The sequence below is a fragment of the Phodopus roborovskii genome, unplaced genomic scaffold, assembly GCF_943737965.1.
Source record: "Phodopus roborovskii unplaced genomic scaffold, PHOROB, whole genome shotgun sequence".
NCBI lineage: Eukaryota > Metazoa > Chordata > Mammalia > Rodentia > Cricetidae > Phodopus > Phodopus roborovskii.
This window is the reverse complement of record NW_026126485.1, coordinates 117,574-139,525: the sequence shown is the minus strand read 5'-3', so window position 1 is coordinate 139,525 and position 21,952 is coordinate 117,574. Positions and strand designations below refer to the sequence as shown.

General features: G+C 36.8%; 1 protein-coding gene across 1 annotated transcript in view; it reads right to left on the bottom strand.

The window, feature by feature from the left end:
* The window catches only part of LOC127229944 (succinate--hydroxymethylglutarate CoA-transferase-like), a 536,724-nt gene that overhangs the window by 436,972 nt on the left and 77,800 nt on the right, over positions 1 to 21,952 (bottom strand). The window contains exon 4 of the mRNA XM_051195053.1: positions 550 to 621. Within this exon, the coding sequence (XP_051051010.1) occupies positions 550 to 621 (72 nt within the window). The remainder of the gene's footprint in view (positions 1 to 549; positions 622 to 21,952) is intronic.

The window sequence follows — 21,952 nt, the reverse complement described above, 5'->3', positions numbered from 1 at the left end:
AATCGAGGAAATAATAAAATACATATATATATATATGTATATATATATATACATATATATATATTCATTCATTCAAAGAAAAAGAGGTATCAATTTGGGAGGGATTGAGAAGGGAGTTATAGAGCAAAAGGGGCAATGATATAATTACATTTTAATTAAAATTTAAAGTTTTTAATAGAGAAAATTTTAAGTTATAATTTCTCATTTAAACTAGATACTACACCCCCCCAAAAAAAATAGCAACAACAAAAATTCTCCAAATTTGAAGGATAGCTACACATGTATACCTTAGTATGCATACATAGATAAGCATATAAAATGCAAAAAGAGAATGAAAGGAAGGAAGGAAGGAACTAGAAACATAAGAGTAGTGTTTACCAGACCTATGTCTCACCATTTGGATCAAGACGTGCACTTTCATGTGCTAACATAGGAAACTGAAGTAGTTAGGACTGAATAATATTGTCAGGCAAAACTGAACTCTCCCTCAGTTTTTAACAAATGAGCAGGTGAACCTGTCATCCACCAATTCTGGTAATTATGGATTACCTTGCATACAACAGCAAACTGTTGGTTATTTCCTGCTCCAATTACAAGATAGCCATCCTTGGTTTTGAAAGCCTTTAAAAGAGACAAGAAATAAATATGTAAGTGTATGTCTGTACATGGATAATACCAGAAAATTAACTTAAATTCCTAATAATTCTATATTGAAAGTTTAACATACTTAGATGCCATTCATCAATTCAAAAGAAATGAAGTGAATATATTTTATCTTATAATATAATTGCATTTTTTTTTCATTTAAGATTTTTGGGACCACCTTGAGTCCCCGCCTGCCTGATCTTTGAACCCCATAGCCAGGCCTCTGCTGGAGGTGAGTCTGTGACCAGTTCAGGTCAAATCCCACCCACAAGAACACCCTTCCCAGGGAACTCCCTGGGTGGGTCCCGAATTTCACTCCCCCCTATATCCTGTCCCCAGAGAGAACATTCCTAGTATTCTGATCCACAAAACCCCCAAACTAAGAATCTGCCTCCCCCCACACACTGAGTTTTACTGAGCCCACTGTTCGACTGCTCTGGTTGAGTACTGGACCAGAGAGCAGGTCCAACAACCCCTCCAACTCCAGGGAACTTACTGGATCTGCTTTGAGCACACTAGACTTGCCTATCCATGGGGGACCACACTGAGTCCCTGCCTACCTGATCTTTGACTCCCATCACCAGGCCCCTGATCTCCTTGAGATCTTGGACCACCCAGAGCTATAGACATCAAACTCCTGACCCACCTATGCCCACTGGGAGAGTTGCATAGAGAGAAAGAAAGAGGCTCCACCTGCACCCTCTGGAAGAAAGAGATGGGAAGATGGTAATACAGGAAAACACATAACAATAGAAAGACAAGCATGACACAACCAGAATCTATGGACTCTATACCAACTAGACCTGAACAAACCAAAGCAAATGAAGCAGAAGAAAACAACTTAAAAAATAACTTCATAACAATGAGAGAGGCCTTCAAAGATGACATGAGAAAATCTCTTAAAGAAATGGAAAAAAAAACAAACAAAAAATTGGAAGAAATGAACAAGTATCTTAAAGAAAGTAAGGAACACCAAGAAAAAAAAACAATGAAAGAGGTAAAGGAAACAGTTCAAGACTTGAAAACTAAAAATGAGACAATAAAGAAAACACAAACTAGGGAATGCTGGAAATAGAAAACTTGGCAAGTGATCAGTAACTACAGCTGCAAACATAACCAACAGAATACAAGAGATTGGAGAGAGAATCTCAGATGCTGAAGATAAACTAGAGGAAATAGATTCATCGACCAAAGAAAATCGTAAATCCAACAAGTCCTTAACAAAAAACATCGAGGAAATGTGGGATACTGTGAAAAGGCCAAACCTAAGAATAATAGGCATAGAAAAAGGTGAAGAAGCCCAGCTCAAAGGTGCAGAAAACATATTCAACAAAATCATTGAAGAAAACTTTCCCAATCTGAAGAAGGACATGCCCATGAAAGTACAAGAAGCATACCGAACACCAAATAGGCTGGACCAAAGAAAAAAGACACCTCAACACATAATAGTCAAAACACCTAACATAGAGAATAAAGAAAGAATATTAATAACAGTGAAGGAAAAAGGCCAGGTAACATATAAAGTCAGAACTATCAAAATTACACCTGACTTCTCCATGGAAACTCTCAGGGACAGAAGGTCCTGGATAGATGTTCTACAAGTACTAAGAGTCCACAGAAGCCACCCAGGCTAATACACCCAGCAAAACTCTCAATCATTATAAATGAAGAATACAAGATATATAATGACAAAGCCAGATTTTCACTATCTGTATCTACAAATTCAGCCCTACAGAAAGTTCTGGAAGGAAAACTCCAACCCAAGGAAGTTAACTACCCTCACAAAGACAAAGGCGATAATCCCACTTCACCAGACCCAAAAGATAAAGCAGGGAAAATATATTCACAATACCAACAACAACAACAAATACAACAAATCTAAAAAGACACAGGCTAACACAATGGATACAAAGATGGAATGCATACAAGAAACACATCTAAGCTTCAAAGAGGCATTACCTCAGGGTAAAGTGTTGGGAAAAGATCTTCCAATCAACTGGACCCAAGAAGCAAGCAGATATAGCTATCCTAATATCTAACAAGTTAGACTTTGAACCAAAAATCAATCAAAAGAGATGAAGATGGTCATTTCCTATTCATCACAGGAGGAATCAATTAGCACAAAATCTCAATTCTGAACATCTATGCCCCAAATACAAAGGCACCCACATTTGTAAAAGAAACCCTACTAAAACTCAAAGCTCATATAAAACCTCACACACTTATAGTGGGAGACATCAACACCCCACTCTCACTGCTAGACAGGACCACCAGTCAGAAACTTAAAGAAACGAAAGAACTAACAGAACATCTATAGAACATTCCATTCAAACACAAAAGAATATACCTTCTTCTCAGCTCCACATTGAACCTTCTCTAAAATTGACCACATACTAGGCAACATAACAAACCTCAACAGATTTAAAAAAAAAAAAATTGAAAAGTACCCTATATCTTATCAGACCACCATGCTTTAAAGTTGGAATTCAACAACACAGATCACAGAAACTCAACAAAGTCATAGAAACTGAGCTATGAGTAATTGCACCATAACTGGGTCAAAGAAGAAATAAAGAAATTAAAGACTTCCTAGAATTCAACAAGAATGAGGACATAACATTCCTGAATATATGGGACACCTTGAAAGCATTCCTACGAGGGAAGTTCATTGCACTAAGTGCCCATATGAAGAAAACAGAGGATAGTCACATTAGAGAACTAACAGCTTAACTTAAAGCCTTAAAACAAAAAAGAAGCAAACTCACCATGGAGGAGTAGACACCAGGAAATAATCAACTTGAGGGCTGAAATCAATAAAGTAGAAACCAGGAAAACAATACAAAAAAAAAAAAAATCAATGCAACAAAGAGTTGGTTTTTCGAGAAAATCAACAATATAGAGAAACCTTTATCAAAACTACCAAAAAAGCAGAGAGAGAGAACATGCAAATTAACAAAATCAGAAATGAAAAAGGGAACATAACAACAGATACAGAGGAAATCCAAACAGTTTTCAGGTCATACTTTGAAAACCTGTACTCCATAAAATTTGAAAATTCAAAGGAAATGAAAAATTTCTGGATAACTATCATTTACCAAAATTAAATCAAGAACAGATAAGCACCTTACACAGACCTATAACACCTAATGAAATAGAGGCAGTCACCAAAAGTCTCCAGATCAAAAAAAGCCAAGGGCCAGATGGATTCAGTGCAGAGTTCTACCAGAAATTCAAAGAAGAGCTGATACTAATACTGCTCAAATTGTTCCACACAATAGAAGCAGAAGGTTCATTACCAAACTCTTTTTACGAGGTCACAATTACCTTGGTACCCAAGCCACACAAAGACATAGCTAAGAAAGAAAACTACAGACCAATATCTCTGATGAACATCAATGCAAAATACTCAATAAAATACTGGCAAACCGAATTCAAGAATACATCAGAGAAATCATCCACCACGATCAAGTAGGTTTCATCCCTGGTTTGCAGGGATCATATGAAAATCCATCAACATCATCCCCATAGAAACAAACTGAAAAAAAAAAAAAACACATGATCTTCCCACTAGATGCTGAAAAAGCCTTTGAGAAAACTCAAAACCCTTTCATGATAAAGGATTTGGAGAGATTGGGGATAACAGGAACATACCTAAACATAATAAAAGCAATATACAGTAAACCAACAGCCAACATCAAACTGAATGGAAAGAAGCTTAAGGCGTGATGGGAGATGTCATTGTGTATATATGTTTCTCATACTGGTTAATGAATAAAGCACTGTTGGCCAATAGGAAAGGAAGATAGGAGGGACTAGGAGATAAGGAGGAAAGAGGAAGTAGTAAGGAGGAGTCAAGATGGAGAGTCTGGACAGAACAGAACCGCCATCCCTCCACTCTCGGTAAGACCACGTGAAAATACATAAAAATGGGTTAATACTTAAGACAGAGCTAGGCGATAAAAAACAAGTAACTGGCCAACAACATAATATCAAATACAGAGTCTCAGTGTGTTATTTGGGGCTGGCGTGGAAGCAGGACAAGACTGGGTGGGCGGAAAAACCATACTCCTTACAAAGGTGATTCCTCAAAAAACAGGAACAAGAAAAGGCTGCCCTTTCTCTCCATCTCTCCAATATTGTACTTGAAGTTCTAGCTAAGGCAATAAGACAACAAAAAGAGATGAGGGGAATACAAATTGGAAAGGAAGAAGTCAAACTGTCACTATTTGTAGGTGATATGATAGTTTATATAATAAACCTAAAAAACTCTACCATGGAACTCCTACACCTAATAAACACTTTCAGCAAACTAGCAGGATACAAGATAAACTAAAAAACAAACAAACAAACAAAAACAGTACCCCTACTATATACAGACGACAAAGGGGCTGAGAAAGAAATCAGAAAATATCACCCTTTACAATAGCCGATAGCCACAAACAACATAAAGTATCTTGGGGTATTGCTTACCAAACAACTGAAAGACCTATATAGCAAGAACTTTGTGTCTTTAAAGAATGAAATTAAAGAAGATACCAGAAAATGGAAAGATCTCACATGTTCTTGGATAGGTAGGATAAACATAGTAAAAATAGCAATCTTACCAAAACCAATCTACAGGTTCAAAGCAATCCCCATCAAAATCCCAACACAATTCTTCACTGACCTTGAAAGGATAATAATCAACTTTATAGGAAAAAAAAAAAGACCAAGGATAGCCAAAACAAACCTGTACAAAAAAAGAATTTCAAGAGGCATCACCATCCCCAACTTCAAGCTCTACTATAGAGCTATAGTCCTGAAAACAGCCTGGTATTGGCACAAAAATAGACAGGTAGAAAGGTAGAACAGTGGAATCGAATTGAAAAACCTGATATTAACCCACACACCTATAAACACTTGATTATTGACAAAACAGCTAAAAGTATACAATATCAGGAGGAAAGCATCTTCAACAAATGGTGCTGGCACAACTGGATGATGGTGTATAGAAGACAGCAGATAAACTCATGTGTATCGCCACACACAAAATCAAATCCAAATGGATCAAAGAACTCAACATGAATTCAGCCACACTGAATCTCTTAGAAGAGAAAGTGGGAGGTACCCTTGAACAAATTGGTATAGGGGACCACTTCCTGAACATTAAGTCCAGTAGCACAGACACTGATATCCACAATTAATGAATGGGAGATCCTCAAACTGAGAAGCTTCTGTAAGGCAAAGGACACAGTTAATAAGACCAAAGGAAGCCAATAGACTAAGAAAAGATCTTCACCACTCCTACATCTGACAGAGGGCTGATCTCCAATATATACAAAGAACTCAAGAAACTAGTCAACAAATCATCAAATACCCCTATTTAAAAATTGGGTACAGAACTGAATAGAGAACTCTCAATAGAGGAAATCAAAAAGGCTGAAAGACACTTAAGAAAGTGCTCAACATCCTTAGTTAACAATGAAATGCAAATCAAAACAACTCTACTCCTGCCAGAATGGCTAAAATTAGAAACACCAATGACAAATTATGCTGGAGAGAATGTGGAGAAATGGGAACACTCCTCCACTGCTGGTGGGAATGCAAACTTGTACAGCCATTTTGGAAATCAGTATGAAGGTTCCTCAGGAAAATGGGAATCAGTCTACCACAGGACCCGGCAATTCTGTTCTTAGGCATATACCCAAATGATCCAAATTCTTACAATAAGGACATCTGTTCAACTGTGTTCACAGCAGCATTATTTGTAATAGCCAGAACCTGGAAGCAACCTAGATGCCCCTCAACTGAAGAATGGATAAAGAAGATGTGGCACATTTACACAATGGAATACTACTCAGCAGAAGAAAACAATGGAATCTTGAAATTCACAGGCAAGTGGATGGAACTTGAAAAAAACATCCTTGATGATGTAACCCAGTCACAAAAAGAGGAACATGGTATGTACTCACTCATACATGAATTTTAGACATAGAGTAAAAGATCACTAGCCTATAATTCACACTGCCAGAGCATAGGACACAAGGACCAACCTAAGAGATTCATACAAGGTCCCTCACAGAAGGGGAAAGGAACAAGATCTCCTGAGCATATTGTGGGTGGGGTGGTCAGTGAGTGAGAGGGGGCTAGGAGAAAGAGAAGTGGAGAAGAGGAAAGCATGTGGGACTAGAAATACTGAGTCAAGGGAGGAATTGATGATAGAAAGGGAAAGACAAAAAGAGAGAGAGAGAGAGAGAGAGAGAGAGAGAGAGACCACAAAAGAGGGAGCCATTATAGTTTTGAAGAGAAAACTGACTCTAGAGAAGTCTCCAGAGACCTACAAGTATGACCCCAACTAACAATCTGAACAACAGTGAAAAGGCTACCATAAATACCCATCCCTAATAAGGAGATTGATGACAAACTTATCCTCCTCTAGTAGCTGATGGAAACAGAAGCAGACACCCACAGCTAAATACTGAGCTGAATTGGAATCCAGATGCAAAGAAGGAGGACAAGACCAGGCTATAGAAACCAACAGAGACAGCTAACCTGAAGAAGGAGGAGCTAATGGGCCCCCGGACTGGTAGCTGGGAATCCAGCATTGAACCGACTCAGACCCCCTGAACATGGGTCTCAGTTAGAAGGCCTGGGCAGTGTAAGGGACCTCTGACAATGGAACCAGGATGTATTCCTGGAGCACAAAAGAACTTTGGGATCCTGTTTCACATGGAGGGATATTCCCTTAACCTAGAGGCAGGAGGGAGGACCTAGTCCCTACTCCAAATGACTTGACAGATTTTGTTGACCCCTCCAGGAAGGCATGACCCTACATGTGGAGTGGGGGGGGAATGGGATGGGACGGTGGTCGGGGGCACGAGAGAGTGGAAGAGAGGTAAGGAGGGAGGGAGGTATGGAGAAAGAACTGGGATAAATATGTAAAAGAAAAATAAAGCAATAAAAAAATTTTAAAAAAGAATGAAAATTGAGATGACTATGTGTCTCACAGTCCCTATGTTTAAGAAAAGATGATAAACTGCTGATTAATATTAATGAATTTTCAGGAAAGAAAAAAAATAAAAGGACTTAAGTAAGATTTTGAGGCATCTTAATAACTATTCCCTATTAATATTTCAAAATATTCATGAAATAAGTAGATTTTATATAAGAATATTTTTAAAAACTGTGTTAGCAACATAGAAATGTGGGCAAAGAGAGACTATGACGAGGAATAAATAAATTACCTGTATATTATACAATACTATAACCCAAAAAACAGCTGCTCACAAAACTCTTATTTCTGTTCCCATATACACATTTATATAACTAATATCTTATTACATTGCTATTGTTCTTTTTAATATCCCCTAACAAGAATATTGAAATGTCATAATTTTAATAACCAAAATATATATCTAACTTTCAATTACACATTCTGTTTAACTATAAGATGTGCTTTGTTTCATTTTATTAATTTTAAAGTATTAATATAACTTATGTAATTTTAAATGTAAATTTACAGTGAAACTAACAAAATGTCTAATCTAATTAAATTATTTAAATTATATTCTTGTCCAGGCGGTGGTGGCCAAGCTCTGGGAAGATAGAGACAGGTGGATTTCAGTGAGTTGGAGATCAGCTTGGTCTACAAGAGCTAGTTCCAGGACAGTCTCCAAAGCCACAAACTCTGTCTCAAAAATCAAAAAAAAAACAAAACAAAGAAAGAAAAAAACCAAATAAAAGAAAGACAGAAATTATATTCTAAGCAAACACACTAAACTAGAAAATTAAATCCTAGACCAATTTTACTTAACCAATACAGTATCAGTCATGTGACATAATTTTGAAGACTCAGTTTTAAATTCTATAAAAAAAGACTGATTGGTACTTACCTTTAAAATTATTGTAATGATCATGTTTTTAGGGAACATTTATCAACCCATCTAACATAATACATTGTCTCTCTAGAGAATGGGTATGTTGGATAAAAAAAATAACAAATGACCTTTCACATAGACATAAATTCTAATAAAGTATCAGATATCAACCAAATATTGATGCAAATAATGGAACACAGTGACAGGTTCTAGAATGGAAGCACATAGACCCTAATGAGATCTTATAATAAATAGTCCTAAGTTGAGGGATAAGGAACTTTTCCCCTTAGAAAATGCTTTCTGAGCTGAGAACTAAGAATTCATATGTATGCACTAAATAGAATTGGAGGAAGAATAGAGGAGAGCAAGAAAAGTGATACCATAATAGAGGGAGCCATTATAGGTTTAAAGAGAAATCTGGTACTAGGGAAATGTCCAGAGATCTACAAGGTTGATCCCACTAACAATCTAAGCAATAATGGAGAGGCTACCTTAAATGCCATTCTAGAGCCTCCATCCAATAGTTGATGGAAGCAGAGGCAGACACCCACAGCCAAACTCCTGGAATCCAGTTGCAGAGAGGGAGAAGTGATGAGTAAAGGGGTCAAGACCAGGCTGGAGAAATGCACAGAAACAGCTGAACTGAGTAATTGGGAGCTTATATACACAGTCTGATAGCTGGGAAACCAGCATAGGACCAACCCAGAATCCCTGAATGCGGGTGTTAGTAAGGAGGCCTGGGCAGTCTATGCGGCCTCTGACAGTGGAACCAGGATGTATCCCTGGTGCACGAAAGGACTTTGGGAGCACATATTCCATGGATGGATACTCCCTTAGCCTAAAGACAGGAGGGAGGGCCTAGGCCCTACTCCAAATGACTTGACAGATTTTGATGATCCCTCTTGGAAGATCCCACCCTCCCTGGGAAGTGGATGAGGGATGGGATGGGGGGTTCATTGGGGGGCATGAAAGGATGGGAGGGAGAGGGAATTGGGATCAATATGTAAAATAAGAAAAAATAAAATAATTGGAAAAAAAAGAATGCAGTGTGAAGTGAGTCAAGGATGAGGCATCACTGGGAGACCTGGGGTAAACACATGCAAACCACATCACCAAACTCTGGCACAAGTGTGGATGTAGACATGCCTCCCACATAGAGAGGATGGGAGGCATCAAAAAAGTTACCAGTGCTTCTACATTCTCATGCAATAGCTGTGATTTGAACTTGTTTAGGCAATATGAGACAAGATGAGAAAGAATGCCACAGTTTGTTATAGACAACAAGAAAGCAAAACATTTCAAGAAACACAATTGGAAGTGGATGCGTTGAGATACCTGATAAGTATTTCCTTATAATGTTTTAATTACCTAGCCTCAGAATAAACACATACTTGCACTATTATGTTTAGGGTTTCCTCAGATAGATATGAAAAAGAAAACAAGTGTACAAAGTTTAGAAAATTGCTGGGAATATTATAGAGCAATTAGGCATTAGCCATGAACCTAAGAAAGAAGGTTGTAAAGAATAGAAGAGCCTTAAGCAAAGAGTATGCACAGAGCCGGTCAATGAGGAGCCCACCCTGAACAGTCATGATGAGGGAATCTGAGCACGCAAGATGAAATAGCAGGACACAATAAATGGTCAGAATGGAAATGCTTCATTCAGCAGTTGTAGAAGGAAATCAGTTTCAGGTTATAAAGAGCCTAAAGCCATTTCTGATATGAAACAGGGACTCAATTTCCACCACTGTATCAAATAAAATTACTATCAGATCTACACACAGAGAAATTCCAGGGCATGCAAAGCTCTCATATCCTAAAACTGGGCCTCACCAGCTTTACAAACAATTCCTTGTAATTCACTTGATTGCACACTCACCAGATTATGTAATACATGACGCCATGTACACACCCTAAACTGACCTTTCATTGCAGGGAACAATTAAGGTATCTAGCTTGGCTGCAAAAACATGGCTGAAGTGATCTGATGTCAAGGAATTCATATCACAGGAATAAAAGTAACTCCTGTTTCTCAATTATTTGCAAAGAAATAGCCAGGAAGGGTGTCTATTGGTTCCCAAGAACAAGGTCAGGGCCAAGCCTTTCCTCACAGGATACCAGAATTTATCCTTACTGAGAAAGAAATTCTTCTTTCCATCAAGTGTGTTTCACCAAAGGTGGCAAGATTCCAAAACAGGAACTGCAAGGTGATCCAGAATGTTGGCAATCCACAGTATTAGCTATCCCAACTATCCAAGCCAACTTCTTGAACAAGAAGACATGAGAGCTCAGAGTACTTAGAAAAGTTTCAAAAGCAAGAAGTAACCACATCTGAGGCTTAAGGGTAGATGTGCAGAACATGAGGCAGATGTTAAGGGAGGGTAAAAAGAAAGTCATCCTAGAATTTACATTGCATGTGGAAATTTTCAATCCTTCCCAGAGATTGTGTTTACTGAGCTACCAGACTGCAGCCTATCTCAGTAATTTCTGAATTGCGAATCTTACCAAAGATAACAACACATATAAACTTCTAGAAGCCCCTTACGGAATATAACCAATACTCAAACAGGAGGGCTGTGGGTGGGAATACAGTTATGCCTTTCTGTGCTGTACAATGTCTCTATAAATTTCCCTCTCTGGATATCGTTAATGTTGTCTGGGTCATTAATAGCGTATGTACAATCGGTAGGGTATCAACTTCAAAAACAAGAACACATATACTTTGCCTTCCTAGTGCAAGGAACCACTGCTGGCAGTCTTTATCATCAGCAGGAAAGAAGACATTTCGTGAAGATTAACTCAATGCTATTAGAATGTTTTCTCTAACATCAGGCAACTGACTTCTGGTTCATTGCTAGTATACTGTGACAAATATAGACCACTGTTTCCTATTGCTAACAGTTCAGGACACCTTATGGTGCTAGAGCTGTCTGCCAGATGGCAACAAGTCACAGACTGCTTGTAGATCAAAAACAGTGTCATCGATGGAATAGAACAATGCAGAAATGGCAAGCAGTCCCAGTCTTTCGAACTTCCCTACTATCAATTGGGCCTCATAAATACATATTTTTCATGTGGAATAACACATTTTGAAAACTTATTGCTGAATTCAGGCCCTTTCTTGTATTACATAATTCTACAGTACCCTTAAAAGCAATGCTATATGAGGATTTCTGGCTTGAATTCACCAAAGCCATAGGCAGTTTGGATGTTTAGAGATAATTTTGAGACTCTTTTAACTTATCTGGGATTTTCAATCACTTGGCTTCTGGCATCACTTGTAAAAGAAATAGCAAGAAGGACATGAGGAAAGGTATTTAGTAATTCATGTCTTCCACAATTATCATGGAATGTGATTTTCCTTATAGTACTCTGTGAGGACAGTCTGCTTTTCTTCAAGAAAACTGCAGTGTAAAATAGCAAGCCAAATCACTTTTCTTGAAACATGTGCCAGGAATCACTTCTGATGGTCCTGAACTGGCTGTTAGAGTGAGTCTTAAGCCAGGTGACTTGGAAAGCTTATCAGTAGCACCCACTTTTTAATGGAAAGTGAAAACAGATTTAACCAGGGTATTTGATTTTTCACAAACACTCCAAAGTAAAAGTTCCCTGACAGTATCAATCATTCCTTAACTCTTACATACTAAATATATTATGATACTCATGGCTTTATACCAGCTACAAGTCATATAGAAAACAGCATTTGTGACAAGAAGCCTATGCCTACCTCAGACTCATGTGAAGGTCACACAGGCACAGCATTTTACTACCACCTGTTAAAGACTCAAGCAAGAAAACCATAGCAAATATAATTGGAATGTGAATATCTTAAAGAAATTTATATAATTGGCAATGTTTTTCAAACATATCCTAACTTCATCTCCTCATTTATTAGTTTAAAAAAAAAAAACACATAATGCATGAACAGCAAAACAGAAACTGGCAAAAAAAAAATTAGAACTAGTAAAGCCTAGATGAAAGATAAATTGTGGACCATGGTAATATGAATGAGTATGGTCAAGTAAAGCACTCACTGGGACAGAATATAAGGGTGTGGAAGGGAATAGGTGTAAAACCCTGCCAGAACAATATGTGAAATCACTATAGTTTGCAATTAGCCCATAAGATATATAGTGACTGTAGGTTCCCAGCTTATGAAGATAAGGCTCAGAGCACTGCTCGTGCTTCTACATAAGGGATTGTGATATAAGGCAGAAAAAATATTAACAGAAACCTGGAAGTTAGCAAATCAAACAAACAACAATAACAAAACAATACAAGAAAAATAGAAGTCAAGCCATCACAAAAAGTTGAAAGAAGCAAGGAGATTGATCTTTGGTGCATGTAGATTTGTGGACAACAGACAAAAGCAACTTCAGGTCCCACATGCAAGCCAACTGTTGTTACAATAGTATGTGGGCAACCGATAGCACTATTTTTGTTACATCAATACCACTATGTGACTAAACTAAGAAACTGAAAAACTACTAAACACCCCAGTGCTGGAAATGGAAAATCTCCTTAGAGTCATTAGTCAGGGAGTCCAGAAAATCATCAAAATAATACAGATTACTGCCATGCTCTTGGTTGCCTCCCAGAAGTTGAAATTAAGGCCTTATTGCTGATGACATAATAGTTTGTACATGGGAGTGGAGGCAACAATCTGAAAATAGCCCTAAAGTCTCTTCTCCAAGGACCAGTCTTCATAGAATCAAAAGATGCTAAATAGAAAGGAGTTCATGGACAGGCTGTAAACCTAGCCATTTGCCTGTAGTTGATGAGGTCATGGACCCTAGAGAACAACCTACTAAATTACTTTCCTAAATAAGTATAATTTCTAACTGCATTCTAAATATGTATCCTTATAACCACAGATAAATAACTCTCACACGTGAAGTTTTATGGCAAATGGAGGTACAAAAATCCACGACTGATCAAAATGCTAAAAACAAAATGCCAACTCAATGGGGTACCCTAATTGATACATCTACAGAATAACTCCTAAACCAAAGACTCAAGGAACATCACAGATGAGGGAGTGGAAATTCAGTAAGAGTCAGGGGACCAGGACAACTATCGTTAAGACACTGTCATCCATGAAATCTCAACAATATGGTTGTTCAAGCACAACCAGCCTAATAGTAACACCAGACAAGATGACAATATGGATGGGGAAAATTTCACAGTGCACTGCCCCTAAATGAAGAGCTACAGGCAATTAATGGCTATTTAGAGAGCGAGAGAAACAGTCTTCTCCAGGGACAAGCTCCTGATATCTTATCCAATCCTTAATCATCCCTAAATAAACACACATAAGAACATTACACCAAATGAACTCAACAAGCTGTACTAACATATAAATATTTACAGATGATATATATGTATATGTGACAAAAATTAAAGGGGAACGGGTAATGAATTTGATAGAGAATGGGAGGGGTGAGAGGAGTTGTAGGAAGGAGAGAGAGCGTGGAAATGATGTAAATACAGGACTCATGTATGAAATGCTCAAAAGGAAATTTAAAAGTTAAGTTTATAAAAGGAAATACTAAACATCATACAAATGACTTACAACAAAACTTGGAAGCAGAAAATAGGGTGGGGAGCAACTCTCAGGAATTCAAAGACAAAGGGCCAGAACACCCTGCAAAGATGGACTACCACAACCAACTTCCTTTCCCCTAAGATGATCACTGAAGCTTGACGGTGAAGCTAAGTTAAAGACAGATGGTGGCTATACTTCTCTTAGCAGATCCAGGTGTTCCAAGTTGAGACATAGACAGTCTCTATCTCTACTGATGTATTTTTACTATATTTTTTCCAAGGACAAGGTTCAACATCGAAGAATATAGCATCAGCCTTAATACCTTTTCTAGAAAACACTAGAAATAGTTATTCCCTAGTAATTGAGCATAATCCTGAAAGTAAAATGTTCTTTCCAAATATAAAATGAGTTCCTGGCCAGGAACCTGGAATCTAAAGTATACAGGGGAAATGTGTGGCAGTGGAGAGTACGTGCTTATGAGAAGACCTGGTGGACTGCAGGAACAGGTGAAATGTCCATAAATTGTGGCCAAATGAAATACCTCATAATGGTATTCCGCTATATTCAAAAACTGGTGCCTTGTGCAATCATCATCAGAGAGGCTTCCCACAGTAGCCAGACATTTTGGGCAAGAGCCTAAATTGGAGGTCTCCATCTGGTCCCTCTCTGCAGACCTTGGGGAAATGGGAAGGAAAGATTGTAGGAGCCAGAGGGGATAAAGGATACCAGGAGATCATGTCCTACTGAATCAAGCAGGGTTCTTTTTTATTATTACTGTTTTATTTTATTTTATTTATTTATTTATTTTTCTTATTTTAACTATCAATCCCAGTTCTCTCTACCTTGCTCCCTCCCTCCCTCTCTCCCTCCCTCCCATGCCCCCCAATCACCCTCCCATCCCATTCCCCCCACCACTCCACAGGGAGGGTGATGCCTTCCAGGAGGGATCAACAGAATCTGTCAAGTCATTTGGGTTCTTATGGGCTCACAGACACTGAAGTTCAGGGCCTGCAGGTATCTGCACAAGGTCCTCTGTATATATTATGGATGTTAGCTTGATATTTTGTGGGACTCCTAACTCTGGGAGAAGGTATTTCTCGGACTCTTTTGTCTGCTCTTGGAAATATTTTCCTTCTATTAAGTTGCCTTATCAAGCCTCAATGTGAGGGCTTTTGCCTTGTCTTTTTTTTAATCTTGTTTGTTGTATTTGGTTGTTGTCTCTTGGATGCCTGCTCTTTTCTGAAGGGAAACAGAGAGTAAATCTGGGGGAGAGGGAAGGTGGAAGGGAGCTGGGAGGAGTGGCAGGAAAGGAAACTATTGTCAGGATGTAATGCATGAGAGAAGAATCTATCTTCAATAATATGTGAAACATATTATATTGAAAATAATATATATTGTTGAAAATTATATACATACATACATACATATCATATATCTAAAGTTGACTCTGGGGTCAAAAAGACTTCTAAAAGAATTCCATTTGAAAATTTTATAGGCATTCCTAGAAAGTAATGGAATAAAATTGTTTAGATGGATCAAAGGTTACAAATGTTTGCCACTGATCACAATGATCTGAGTTTGATCTCCAGAACACACACAGAATGACAGAACTGACTTCCACAAATTATTCTCTGATCTCCACACATATTCTGTGGTATATACATGCACATGTACAAATACAAATACAGAAAGAGAGAATAAATAAAAAAATTTTAAAGCAAAGGAACAGATGAACAGATAAAATTCTTGAAGTGTATTGTAGGACACTAAGTAAACCACCATAATCCAAGACTTGGATTCTTTTTCTACACTGTAGATGAATCCCAAGGCTTTGTGCATGATATTCATGCTTTTTTGCTACTATCTACATCAAAATCCCTTGAATATTTTTTAAGAGACATTCCTTAGTGAAATATTTAAAGCACTTCTACAGTGAAAAATTAAAATGCCAAGGAAAGAAACTGAGAAAACACTAAAAGATAAAAAAAAATTCCTCCTGTGCTAATAGATCAGCACAATGAATAGTAAGAAATGGCTATCCTACAAAAACCAATATACATATTCAATGTTATCACCATCAAAACCCGAGTGTCATTCTTTACAGAAACAGGAAAAACAATTGTAAAACTCATATGGATACCAAAACAATTCTGAACAAAAAGAACAATCCTGGCAGTATCACCACACCTAATTTCAAATTATAGTAAAGAGTCAGGGTAACAAAAACATCATAGTATTGCCACAGAAACAGACATGCAGATCACTAGAACAGACACATGTATAAGCTCACATTGCTATGGCTTATTTTTATAAGGTTTCTAAAATGCACATTGAAGAAAAGAAAGCCTAGTCAATAAATTATGCACAGAAATCTACACATCTACATGTAGAAAAATAAAGCTAAATCCCTCTCCCCATGTACAAAAGTCACCTCCAATGTAGCAAAGGCCCATATGTGATTAGAAGAGAGAAAAATAGACTCAGACTTCTAACAATACAATGCAGAACTATACTGAATTGTCAGGAGATTATGGACTCAAAACAGACTTTAACAATTTCAAAGCTGTGAAACAATCATTTTAAAAAAGATGTAATCTGAACATTATTTTGTATGTACCCATGTCCCTGACATTAGTTATACACAAAAGTTGGATTCCCATAGGCACATACACCGTGGTTGAATCCAGGTTATGTTCTCCAAAACTTTCAACAAAATGTTGAATTAGGTTAGGAAGTTGTGTATCCCAAAGTAACTTCAGAGTACAGTCAGTAGAAACCTTTCAAAACAACATGAAAAGAAATTCAAGTGTTTCTGGTCAATCAGTAACAAAAATCAGAGTTCTTAGTCTCATTAACTACTTATGAAACCATATCTATGCCTTCTATGCCTTGCTTCTCTTATCATATGAAAATACTATATTATCTAAAATGTTAAATGGTAGCAAAGATATGTTGGTTTATTTTAGGGTTTATTTGAGTATTTGAGCAATTGTTATATTTTAGTTTGTCTGAGATTCCTGTCCTATGAATAAATGTGAAAAACACTGAGGAATTTGTATATATAGTAACAGAAGGAGCTAAGAATAATTTACAATTGCATGTCTACCAAAATACAGCTCTTAGTTTCAGAAGTATGAGATATGTTTAATAAATATTTCAGTTGAAACCCCTTGAAGAAATATCTCTATACAATGTTCAGCTAGGTGTTCTTCATCTCACCTTGAATGAAAGTGTAAAGCTACCATTCCTATTCACTCACCAGTCAGGAATTAATCAATTTGCATCAGGTCCAAGACTCAAAAGCCTTGAGATGTGGGGCTGGGATGATCATATTGAGTCAGAAACAGAGATTCTTGAGAAAAACAAATCTTGGGCAAAAGACCAGACTGCACAGAGGAAGCAGGGACAGGGATGAAGCAGCTGCTTCATTACTGATGGCACCTTGATCCTGATTACTAGGGCTCTCATGCATAGTAGTTTTGGATAGAGCAGTGAACAAGAAGGTTGGATCTACCTTACAAAACTCCAATCTATCTGTCTCACACAGGGCCTGGCACTTGAGAGGACCTTATAGGTACACCTATTTCAAAATCATTTTGTATTAGATTCTATTAGATTCTTTTTTTTGTTTTGTTTTTTGTTATTTTGTTTGTTTGGTTGGTTGATTGGTTGGGTTTTTTTCTAAGACAGGGTTTCTCTGTAATATCTGTGAATGTCCTGGAACTCAGTCTGTAGACCAGGCTGGCCTCAAACTGATGGAGATCCACCTGCCTCCACCTCCTGAGTGCTGGGACTAAAGGTATGCACCACCAACACCAGAATATTATACTAGCTTCATAAAACAATTGCACAAAGGGTAAATAGAGTCATCTTTTTCTGAGCACCTCCATTCAGACACACAAATACACAGACATGACATATATACTTTCTCTTCACTCAAAAAAGTTTGAGAAATCAAATTCAACAACCTTTTCTTAACTGCACTCTTCAAAACTCAAACGGATTAATGAATTTTCAGTCTCCAAAATGGACTCCAGTTTTTTAAATAGTATTTCTCAAATAATTTTAATTAGAAAAGCACCACAGAACAATCTGAGGAAGTCTGCATGTTCTTTCAGATCTGTACAGGAGCAATTGCCCTTTTGACGACCAGAAGGCTCTAGGGGATATGAGCCCTTATCTCCTCCCATATTAATTTTACAAATTAACTCATGTATCATGCATTGTATTTAATATTATCTCTTCATTGGGACAATCATGTTTGAAATTTTATATAATTTCCTAAATAAAGACTTTGGATAAATTCTAAAAGAAAAATACTGTAAATTATTTTACTTTGGTGTGTCCCAGTAGCTCAGCTTTTTAAAATAGGAGAACTTATTATCCAAAAAAGGGTTTTTGTGACTATTAAATCTTGTTAATCACATATCATAAGGAGAGAAGGCTACACAAGCACTAAATAGTTTATGTTCTTATACACTTCTCTATATATGCTGTTAATCAAAATTTTTTAGGGCTACAGTGTAACCCAGTGATGGTATTTGCTAAGATATGCTTTGGTTTGCTGCCAGCACCGCACACACACCCACTCATGCATGCACTTGTACATCCGCACATGCATGCACGAATATATGCATGCACACTAATTATTTAAATGCTTGCAATACATTGTTGTATCTCTATTTTCATTTCCATTTAAGTCACTTATTACTTTTCTCTTTATTCTAAATAGTAGCTGATTTAGCTAAAACTTGGAAACCTAGTAAATCTTCTCAGTCCTTTCTGAAGTAGAAGGATTTATCACACCTTAACAGATCTTTTACTATAAAGAGACTGATCATCTGGAATTGCATGGTTAGCTATTAGGTAAGTGGTTACTGTGTGTTCCAGACATGATGTTAAATTTATCTTATGAATCAACCTTGTTTATCAGTGCAATCACGAGATATCTGGATCATTACAGATTTACTATATTCAAGAAGTGGACACCAAAAGAGAAGCAACTCCCTAACATATTTGTTGGTAGCAGCTTTCCAGAACTAAGTTCTCTCCTACCCTGAGGCTGGGAAACACTCCTTTTGCCTTTCTGGCTCCACCTAACATTGCTAGATAGTTAATATCTGAACATAACTAATAACACAATATTCTTCATGAGAGTTTTATGTCTCCATCCAAATAATTTCATAGAAGCCAACATCTGCCTCAAGTAAGGGACCTCAAACCAGCCAACTAATCTCTTTCCAGCCCCAATACCACCTCTCCTACGCTAAGAAATTTCAGTTTTGCCTAGATTCAATTTTTATTTTTATTTTTTCCTAAATGTTCTCAACTTGACAAGAGACCAAAGTTCTGCCACTAATTTACTATATGGCCTTGGGAGAAATCACTTAACTTGTCAGGTCACAGCTTTCTTGGGTATAAATTTGGGGTGCTAGACTAGTCCCATTCAGCTGTAAATGTTTGTGATTTTAAGATGAAGTTTGAAATCCTGAAAGGAAGGTTTTTAAAATAATAATAATAAAGCACAGTGAAAAGAAAGAACATGGTCTCGTCTAGAGTCCAGAGATATTTCTTAATTTATTCCAAAAACTTGGGGCCATTGCATACATGTTTGCATTTACTTAAAGACATTGAAAATGATGCTATTTCAAAGTGGCATGATGGTATGTGCCTGCAGAGGCAAGAGGATTGCTGCAAGTGTAAGGCCTGCCTAAGCTACACAGCAAGATCCCATATCAAAACAACAACAACAACAAAAATTAATCAACCTCGGCTATTTTACAAGGTAAGAAACAAAAAGGCACTCATACACACTTTTAAACATGGCTCCACAGTTCACAACACCTTTCTCATGTATAAATAGAATATAACATTTACAACCACTTACTCTGTAATGTATTTCTTTTGGCTGGAGTTAACTATGTGAGACTCTGTAGAACACTGACTTTTTCTTTGTGTTATTGAATAAAGTCATGTTATTATGTAATGACACAAGGGTCCTTGAACACTCAATCTAATTACTACTGTGGGGGGGGGAGGTTGTTTGTTTTTGCAGATAATTACGATTCCCATTCACTGACCACCTACTATCAAGTCTGCTGACTCCATGCTTGATCATTTACATACGTAATCTCTTTCAAAAAGCCTACAGGGTATGTATAATTACCCCATTTGACTCATAATGAAAGTCCTTGGAGAGTGGAATAATTTTTCCAAATAACCTTTAAATAAGAAACTAGAATAAGAACCCAAGAACCCAAGCCTGCAAACCTACTCTGCCCTTCTGCCCTGTAACAATATAACATGATCTATTCACTTTTTTTTTTTAACAGAGTCACAAAACCTATTGAATCCTTATTATGCAAGAATGCTTCTGAGTATCCAGGGATCTTATCAGCTGGATGCTATCATTATCTCTATTTGGAGGTATATAAACTGAAGCATATGGAAATACAACTTTCCCCGAATACATAGAATAAAAGATTCATACTCACCACCCCTTACCTACAAACAATTAAAATCTGGCAGAAGCTTGGGAACTAGAAAGAAAATAGTTATTTATTCTCAAGTTCCACAATTTAATGTGTAAGGAATCTGACTGATAAGAAATGCTTACCTAGAATTTCAAATAACTAGTGAAATCCTTTACGCACATTTCAGGAATATACAAAGAAGAAATTACCTCTCTGGATGGAACATAATCCAGTACTGCCTGTTCAACTCAACTGGGTCAGTTACCCTCAACTTCTTTTCTTTATAACGACCATACATTACAACAATGATCACAACAGTGATGACAACTATGATGATGGCAGAAACAACAGGTCCTAGACATAACTGTTTCTACCACTAACGGCTTTCCCACCATGGATAGCACACTTTAAAATTTAAATACCTAAAGTTCATTTGTAAAAATAAATGCTATTGATCCCTTTAAGATTCTAAAACTTGGTATTTTCTTATCAAAAATGATTGTAAGTATGTTTAAGTTGAACAGAGATACTTAACAATTATTTTGTCAGATAAATAAGAAAAATTTTAAGATGGGACGAAAATATATTACCAAGTATAAAAGGTTTTAAATATCATAAAATTTTAAATATCATAAACTTTAATTCCAAATAAACTCATTAATGTTGTAAACATTCCCTGTGTTGAAGTGTTTAAAAATTTATACATAGAATCAAATTCTCCATTGCAACATTGATTTTCCAGCACTTTTTCAATAGCACTATAAGAAAGCACACATGAGAAGGTGGATGCTTTACAATGGCAGTGCTCTGGAGCCCAAGTAATGAGGCTTATGTCAACATTTCCATTCAAGAAGCTTTTTTTTTCAGCCATTTAATGACTGGACTATAAAAATGTAACTAAGTGAAACCTGGCAACTGCATTCTTAGTAACATTTTTAAAAACTGCAAATAAACTAAAAGTAATGGCCTTCCATTTGGTGATCTTTAAATATAATTTTTAGGAACAAATACTGTTAAAGAAAGTTATATAATAGTTTTGTTCAACTGAATTCACAATTATATTTTGGAAGTGTGTTGCCAAATACATTTAGTCAGGTCTTTTTCTGTAAAATGATCTGTTATTTGAGATGGGCTGACATGTACTTTCTTACTGGATATAGATTATATCAGGAAGATTACTATTGTTTCACAGTTATTCATCATACCATTTGAGAGTTTAGATATTTCTGCACTGCTGAAATTCTAAGAAACAATAATAAAATCAAATGGGAAATGGGACTTCATTTAAAAGCCACTGATAATTATTCATCAAGTTGGGAATACCAGTCTGTAAAAAGTCAGTCACTGGATTAAGCTATGTCAGATCTATAAACTGTCTGTGTGACCAACTATGGCTTATTCATCTCATTTTATTAAAAGTATTATTTTATTTG